The 7,604-nt window shown below is 69.9% G+C and overlaps 2 protein-coding genes across 2 annotated transcripts in view; both read right to left on the reverse strand.

Moving 5' to 3' along the window:
- Positions 1 to 5,324: 5,324 nt before the first annotated feature.
- Positions 5,325 to 7,062, reverse strand: CEBPE (CCAAT enhancer binding protein epsilon). Its single transcript, XM_032803346.2, has 2 exons — positions 6,650 to 7,062; positions 5,325 to 5,730 (listed from the first exon to the last, which is right to left on the reverse strand). Exons 1-2 carry the CDS (start codon positions 7,028 to 7,030, stop codon positions 5,425 to 5,427), a joined length of 687 nt encoding a protein of 228 aa, XP_032659237.1. The 5' UTR covers positions 7,031 to 7,062; the 3' UTR covers positions 5,325 to 5,424.
- A 259-nt stretch (positions 7,063 to 7,321) lies between these two features.
- SLC7A8 (solute carrier family 7 member 8) overlaps positions 7,322 to 7,604 on the reverse strand; it is a 14,162-nt gene continuing 13,879 nt past the window's right edge. The window contains exon 8 of the mRNA XM_075072107.1: positions 7,322 to 7,594. Within this exon, the coding sequence (XP_074928208.1) occupies positions 7,322 to 7,594 (273 nt within the window). The remainder of the gene's footprint in view (positions 7,595 to 7,604) is intronic.

Raw genomic sequence — 7,604 nt, forward strand, 5'->3', positions numbered from 1 at the left:
TGGTTGGTTTGGGCAGTGGATGGGATCTCCCAGCCCTGCCCCTGTGGTAGGCACGTGGGATCGCCCCAAGCCCTGTTCCCCCATGGGTTGGTTGGCAGTGGGTTCTCCCAAGCCCGCCCTCCATTGGTGATAGATACGGGATTCCCAAGCTCCGCCCTCCACTGGTGGCGGCAATGGGATCTCCCCAAGCCCCGCCCCTCCACTGTGGCGGCCAAATGGATCTCCCAAGCCCCGCCCTCATGGTGGTGGCAATGGCTCTCCCAAGCCCGCCCTCCCCACTGGTGGTGCATGGGCTCTCCCATCCGCCCCTCCACTGGTTGGTGGCATGGGCTCTCCCAGCCCCGCCCCTCCACTTGGTGGCGGATGGGGTTCTCAAGCCCCACCCCCTTGTTGGAGGGGGCTAGTGGGATCTTCCCAAGCCCGCCCCTCCATTGGTGCCAGGAGTGGGGGTCTCAAGCCCCGCTTCCCATTAGAAGGGGGCGTGCGATCTCCCAAAGCCCCGCCCCCATGGGTGCGGCAGTGGGATCTCCCCAAGCCCCGCCCCCATTGGGAGGCAGCAGTGGGCTCTCCCAGCCCCCCCTCATTTGGTGGCGGGGATGATCTCCCCAAGCCCGCCCCAGCGGGTGGTGGCCGTGGGCTCTCCCAGCTCCGCCCCCGCTGGGAGGGGGCCAGTGCGATCTCCCAAGCTCCGCCCCGCTGCTGGCGGCAGTGCTTGCTCTGCCCCGGGCTCCCCCCCTGCAACCCCCCTTGGCCCCCTTTCCCGCCCGTTGCGAGGGTGAGATCCCGCGATTGCGTGTGGCTCCCCGGGGCCCCCAGGCCCTGATGCGGGCGGTAAGCGGGGGTCCCCCCGCGCATGCGCGCTGCGCCCGCGCCTCACCCCGCGGAGCCGCTTGATGGCGCGCTCTTCTGGCGCTCTTGGCCAGGGCCTTCGCTGGCTGCAGGGCCGCCTTCAGGTCGGCACAAACCCGCAGCTGCCTGCAGCGGCCTCCCGTTCAGAAGTCCCTCCTCCCCTGTCCGCCATCTTGTGTTGGCGCCCTGCGCGCCCTCCTCCTCGCCCTGGCCGAGCCCGCTCGACTCCGGCGACACGTCGGCTCTTTCCGAGCGTCTCGGCCGCCGCCGGCCGCCCCTCGCGCATCCTTCGGCTTCTTTCCGGAGCCGCTCTGCAGCCTTCGCCATCCCGGAAAGTCCCCGCCTCGGCTCTTTCCCGGCCTCGTTCGGTCCGCGCCGGCAGCCATTCGCGCACCCGGGAAAGTGGGCGTTCGGGACTTTCCGTCACTTCCTCGGGAGCTTTCGGGTTGCGGCTCGGGACCTGAAGTGAGGTCCGGAAGATATATCGAGCGCGTCCGGCCCGCCTCGGTTCCGTTCCACTGCGCATGCGCTTGGACGGCGCCTTTTGGGGCGGATTCGTCATGGTTTATTTGCGCGCCAGGCTGAAGGCGCGTTCGTGCGCTCGGGGAAACGCTTCGTGTGGCTGCGCCGGCACTCGCGGCGGGGCATGGTGAACGAGGCTTGGCGGTGGTGCCGCGTGTAGCCGGGCCGGCGATTCGCGGGAACTGACCCGGTGTGAGGACTGAGCTTCTCCCCCGGCCGGGCTCTGTCCCCTCCGCTGCCCAGGGGGCTGGGGGCTAACTGCACACCGGGGGCTGTGCCCGGGAATGCGGGACTTAACCACGGGGGGCGGGGCTGTGCCCATGGGCGGGGCTAACTGCACAGCGGCGGCGTGTGCCAGGGAGCGCGGACTAAACACGGGGGCGGGGGCTGTCCCCCAGGCGCGGCGGGGCTACGTTGCCCAGGGGCGGGGCGTATGACCCTGGCGCTCACCCCTCTTTCCCCAGATGCGGAGCGCCCCCTGCTTTGGCACGGCGGGGTGGCCCAGGAGATGCGTGCGTCTGCACTGGTTCTTCGGGCTGGTCGCCCCCCCAGGCCCAGCGCTTCCTGCGTGAACTGCTGGCCAAGGCTGTGCCCGGCAAGTGTTGCCGCTGCTGGAGGGGTCTGGAGGGGCTGGCTCTCCGGGGCCCTTGCCCCACCCTTCCCTCTTCCAGTGCCAGTGCGCCTCTGGGACCAGATGTTCCGGGCTGGAGGCGAGCCGGAGCGCACCACTTCCTGGCGCCGGCTGGAGCAGGTCGACCCGGATTTGCCGCCCACTTCTCTTGCAGCTGGGGCCACTGCAGGGGCAGGAATAGGTGGTGGGCTGTCCCCCGGTTCTGTGCCAGCGGACCCTTCTTCCCGGTTCTGCGCTGTGGGGTGAACCCCCCATCTGTCACCAGCCTCCATTCTGCAGCAGTGGTTTTACGTTAGGACCTACTGTAAGTCGCTGTTGATGTTGGGACGAGAGTCAGGCAGCTGTGGAGGGCACAGGGACGCCGTTGGAAATCCCTCCCTGCCGTATCTCAGGAATGCACGTCGCATAGACCTACATAAAGTGAGTCTGTTTTACGTTAGGCCTACACATCATTGCTCAGCCAGCTGCCCCTGGCGACCCGCTCCATTCCAGCCTCCTGCCAGGTCACCACCAGGGTGGCATCTGTTGACATAGGCCCTACAACGCTTTGTGCCACCCCACCTGCAGCCTGAGCTACACACTGACCGTTTCTTCATGGAACTTGTTTACGTTAGGACCTACGGCCTGTTCCGAGTGCTGAGCACGCCAGCGGAGGCCCGGGGAGGGGGTCACAATTTTTATAACAGTGAATGGGTCCAAAAGACCAATGCAGTTGCCCCGAGTGGTCTGTTCACACGCTGCCATGGGTGGGGCTGGGAGCCAGGGCTGGTTTGCTCCCAGCCGGTGGGCGGGGGGGGCTGTGTGGTTAGACAGCAGTGGGGGGGAAGCCGAGATGTGTGGGAGGGAGTGCAGAGGGTAGAGGTTTCCCGGCTGGGTGGGGGCAAAGGGGAGAAGCGGTATAGAGGGGTATGGTGCGCAAAGGGCGGGGGGGGGATCTCCCAGCTCCGCCCATGCGGCGTGCTGCAAGAGCCTCTGGCGGGAGTTTTTGCCAACCGGCCCATGGAAAACCCCCGGGAGGGTGGGGGGGGCAGGTAACAGGCCTGTTCACAATTTTGTGCAATCTCTCCGAGCCGGGGAGGGGGGGGCAGGGCCTATGCCCACGATGGGGGGATTGGGGGATGGTGGGACAGGGGACGTCACCCCGGGGGCGACGGTGTGTCTGCCCCACCTCCCCCCGGAAGGCTGGAAGGTTGAGACACCGACCACGGGGCTGAACAAACCCTCAGTGCACAATGCCACGGCCGGGGGGGGAGACCGGCCAAGAGCACAGACCAAGGCATCCGAGCCAGCGCCTACCTGGCGGGTCCCCATCGTTCCCAGGCCGGCAGTAGAGAGCCTGGGAGGGACCCCGGGCTGGCCGGGCCAGCGCCCTGCGGCGTCCCCCATCGCCTCCAGGCCGGAGAGAGAGCCTGGGACAGGACCGCGGGCGTCCGGAGCCAGCGCCCCCGCGGGTCCCCATGCTCCCAGGCCGGCAGAGGAGCCTGGGACAGGACCCAGGAGCGTCCGGGCAGCGCCGCGGGATCACCCCATCGCTCCAGGCCGGCAGAGAGAGCCTGGGACAGGACCCTGGCGTCGGGCCAGCGCCCGTTCCGCGGGTCCGCCCAATCGCTGCCAGGCCGGACAGAGGAGGGCCTGGGAAGGCCGGGGCGTCCGAGGGCCAGCGCCGCGGGTTACCCCCATCGCTCCCCAGGCCGGCAAGAGAGCCTGGGACGGAACCCGGGCATCGGTTGCCCAGTGCAGTCTGGGTGGGGCTTTTGGGGCAGCGAGCCAGCCTGACTGGGATTCCCCCAGCTTTGGGGTCTCTGGTCAGGCCTCCCAATCTGTGCCCAATACAGGTGAGCTCCTGGATTTGTGGCTGGACCAGGGTCACTGCCCTGTTTCTGGCTGGCTGCGTCTCTGCCTCAGTTTCCCACAACACCCTGCAGGGCCCAGTGTTTCTTCCAAATGGGGGGACACCTGGGCTTGTCCAACTCCCGTGCCCTTCCACGGTGTGGTGAAAGGTGACCAGGGGGCGCTGGGCCCCCAAATGGACGAGGCATCCTGTGAAGGTGACCCCGGGGACCAGCGAATCGGTCCCCCCCCCCAATCACTGGGACAGTGACCCAGGACAGCGATCGGGTCCCCCCCCCCCCCCGATCACCGGGAACGCGACCCGGGGACCAGCGATCGGCGCACCCCCGATCACTGGGACAATGACCCTGGGGACCAGCAATCGGTGCCTCCCAGATCACCAGGACAGTGGTGCTGGCGCAGCGATTGGTGCTCCCCCCGATCACCGGGACAGTGACCCTGGGCGCCAGCGATCGGTGCCCCCCGATCACCGGGACAGTGACCTCAGGGACCAGCGATCGGTCCCCACCCTGATCACCGGGACAGCGACCCCGGGGACCAGCGATCGTGCCCCCCCGATCACCGGGACAGCGACCCGGGACCAGCGATCGGTGCCCCCCGATCGCTGGGACAGTGACCCCGGGGACCAGCGATCGTGCCCCCCGATCACCGGGACAGCGACCCGGGGACCAGCGATCGGTCCCCCCGCCCCCGATCCCGGGACAGCGACCCCGGGGACCAGCGATCGGTTCCCCCACCCGATCGCCGGGACAGCGACCCCGGGGACAGCGCATCGGCGCCCCCCCGATCACGGACAGCGCCCGGGGACGCGCATCGGCGCCCCCGATCACCGGACCGACCGGGACCGCGATCGGCGCCCCCCGATCACCGGGACAGCGACCCCGGGGACCAGCGATCGGTTCCCCCACCCCGATCACGGGACAGCCGACTTCCGGGGACCAGCGATCGGTCCCCACCCCGATCACTGGGACAGCGACTCCGGGACCAGCGATCGGCGCCCCCCGATCACCGGGACAATGACCCCTGGGGACCAGCAATCGGTGCCCTCCCCAGATCACTGGGACAGTGTGCTGGCGCCAGCGATTGGTGCTCCCCCTGATCACCAGGACAGTGACCCTGGGCCCAGCGATCGGTGCCCCCCCGATCACCGGGCAGCGACCCGGGGGACCAGCGATCGGTCCCCCACCCCGATCACCGGACAGCGACCCGGGGACCAGCGATCGGCCCCCCCCCCCGATCACCGGGACAGCGACCCCGGGGACCAGCGATCGGCGCCCCCCCGATCACCGGGACAGCGACCCCGGGGACCAGTGATCGGTGCCCCCCCCATCACCGGGACAGCGACCCCGGGGACCAGCGATCGGTCCCCCACCCCGATCACCGGGACAGCGACTCCGGGGACCAGCAATTGGTGCCCCCCCGCTCACCGGGACAGTGACTCCAGGGACCAGCAATTGGTGCCCCCCCGATCACCGGGACTGTGACCCCGGGCGCCAGCGATCAGCTCCCCTGCCGTGCCCCCCACAGATCACCAGGGCCGGGCGTGTCAGCAGGTTTATTGGGGGGCTCACTCAGCTGCAGCCGCCCAGCCCCTTGCCCAGCATGGCGGCCTCGGGCACCTGGCGGAACAGGGCCCGGAGCGTGTCAAGCTCCTGGCTGAGCTGCGCCACCCGGCTCTGCAGCCGCTCGTTCTCTGCTGCCAGCTCCAGCACCCGCTGCTGCGTCTCCAGCACCCGCCGCTTGGCCTTGTCCCGGCTCTTGCGCACGGCGATGTTGTTCCGCTCGCGGCGCAGCCGGTACTCCAGGCTGTCCTTGTTCACTGCCTTCTTCCCCTTCCCCGGGCCCGGCGAGGCCAGCAGTGGGCTGCAGGGGGGTGCCTGGCGAGAGAAAGAGCCACGTGGGGCTGCGGGTCGGCAGTGAGGGACACTGGGGGGCTGCAAGAGGGGAATAGGAGGGCGCTAGGGGGCTGCTGGCCCAGAGCAGGGGGGAGCTGCGGGTTGCAAGTGAGGGGCATTGTGGGGCATGGGGGGTGCATGAGGAAAGAGGGAGGGCGTTGGTGGGCTGTGGGGCTGTGGGTCGGGAGCGAGGGCACCGTGGGGGGCTGCAGGATGGAAGCGGGGGGGCACTGGGGAGCTGTGGGTCAGGAGCGAGGGGCAGCGTGGGAGGCTGCAGGATAGGAGCGGGAGGGCGCTGAGGGGCTGCAGGTTGGGAGTGAGGGGCACCGTGGGGGGCTGCAGGATAGGAGCGGGAGGGCGCTGGGGGGCTGCGGATCAGGAGTGAGGGGCAGCGTGGGGGGCTGCAGGATGGGAGCGGGAGGGTGCTGAGGGGCTGCGGGTCTAGCGGGAGTGATGGGGCACCATGGGCGGGGGAGGACGGGAGCAGGAGGGCGCTGGGGGCTGCAGGTCAGGAGTAAGGGGCACTGTAGGGGGCGGCAGGATGGGAGCGGGAGGGCGCTGGGGGGCTGCGGGGTCAGGAGTGAGGGCACCGTGTGGGGGGCAGGACAGGGAGCGGGAGGGCGCTGGGGCTGCGGTCAGGAGCGAGGGGCAGGAAACGGGAGTGGGAGGGCGCTGGGGGCTGCGGGTCAGGAGTGAGGGGCACCGTGTGGGGGGGCAGGACGGGAGCGGGAGGGCGCTGGGGGCTGCGGGGTCTCAGGAGTGCGGGGCACCGGGGGGCTGCAGGACAGGAGCTGGGAGGGCGCGGGGGGCTGTGGGTCGGGAGGGGCACCGGGGGGGGCACGGACGGGAGGGGGGAGGACGCTGGGGCTGCGGGTCGGGAGTGAGGGGCATGGCACCTTACCTTAAGCGTGCGCAGGGCCGGGCTGGCGCCCCCTGGTGGCAGGCTGATGGCCGTTTGCCCGCAATGCGCCACCTGGAAGGGCAGGGGGTTGTAGCCGCTGCGGCGCCCAGGCTCTGCCCCCCGCGGCTCCTCCTTCACCAGGGCGCCGTAGCCCTTGTGGGGGCTCCCGTAGCCCCAGGGCTCCCCCTGCAGGTAGCCCGGGAAGGGGGTGCTCTTCGGCGCCCGCTGCTGGGGGCCCTGCAGAAGCTCCGACAGCAGCTGCTCATCGCCGATGTAGGCGGCCAGGTCGATGGAGCCCTCGTGCTCCCCGAGTGCCCCCAGCTCTGACGCCATGGGACGCGGGGGGGCCCGATCGCAATCATAGAAGCCCTCCTGCGACATGGCAGTGCTGTCTCCCTCCGCTCGCGCCTCGCTCGCTCCTTCACGTCTCTCCGTCCGCTCGCGTCTTCGCTTCTCTCTCCCTCGCTCGCGCCTCGCTCGCTCCTTCGCCTCTCCCCCCCGCTCGCGCCTTCGCCTCTTCCCCTCCGCTCGCGCCTCGCTCGCTCCTTCACGTCTCTCCGCGTCTCTCCGTCCGCTCGCGCCTTCGCTTCTCCCTCCCTTGCTCGCTCCTTCGCCTCTCCCCTCCGCTCGCGCCTTCGCCTCTTCCCCTCCGCTCGCACCTCGCTCGCTCCTTCACGTCTCTCCGCGTCTCTCCGTCCGCTCGCGCCTTCTCTTCTCTCTCCCTCGCTCGCGCCTCGCTCGCTCCTTCGCCTCTTCCCCTCCGCTCGCGCCTTCGCCTCTTCCCCTCCGCTCGCGCCTCGCTTGCTCCTTCGCGTCTCTCCGTCCACTCGTGCCTTCGCTTCTCTCCTCACTCGCTCGCGCCTTCCCCTCTCTCCCTCCTTTCCCCACTCGCTCGCGCCTTCGCTTCTCTCCCTCGCTCGCGCCTTCACCTCCCTCCGCTCCCCACTCGCTCGCG

This window comes from Chelonoidis abingdonii, chromosome 14 (assembly GCF_003597395.2).
Source record: "Chelonoidis abingdonii isolate Lonesome George chromosome 14, CheloAbing_2.0, whole genome shotgun sequence".
Classification (NCBI taxonomy): Eukaryota; Metazoa; Chordata; order Testudines; family Testudinidae; genus Chelonoidis; species Chelonoidis abingdonii.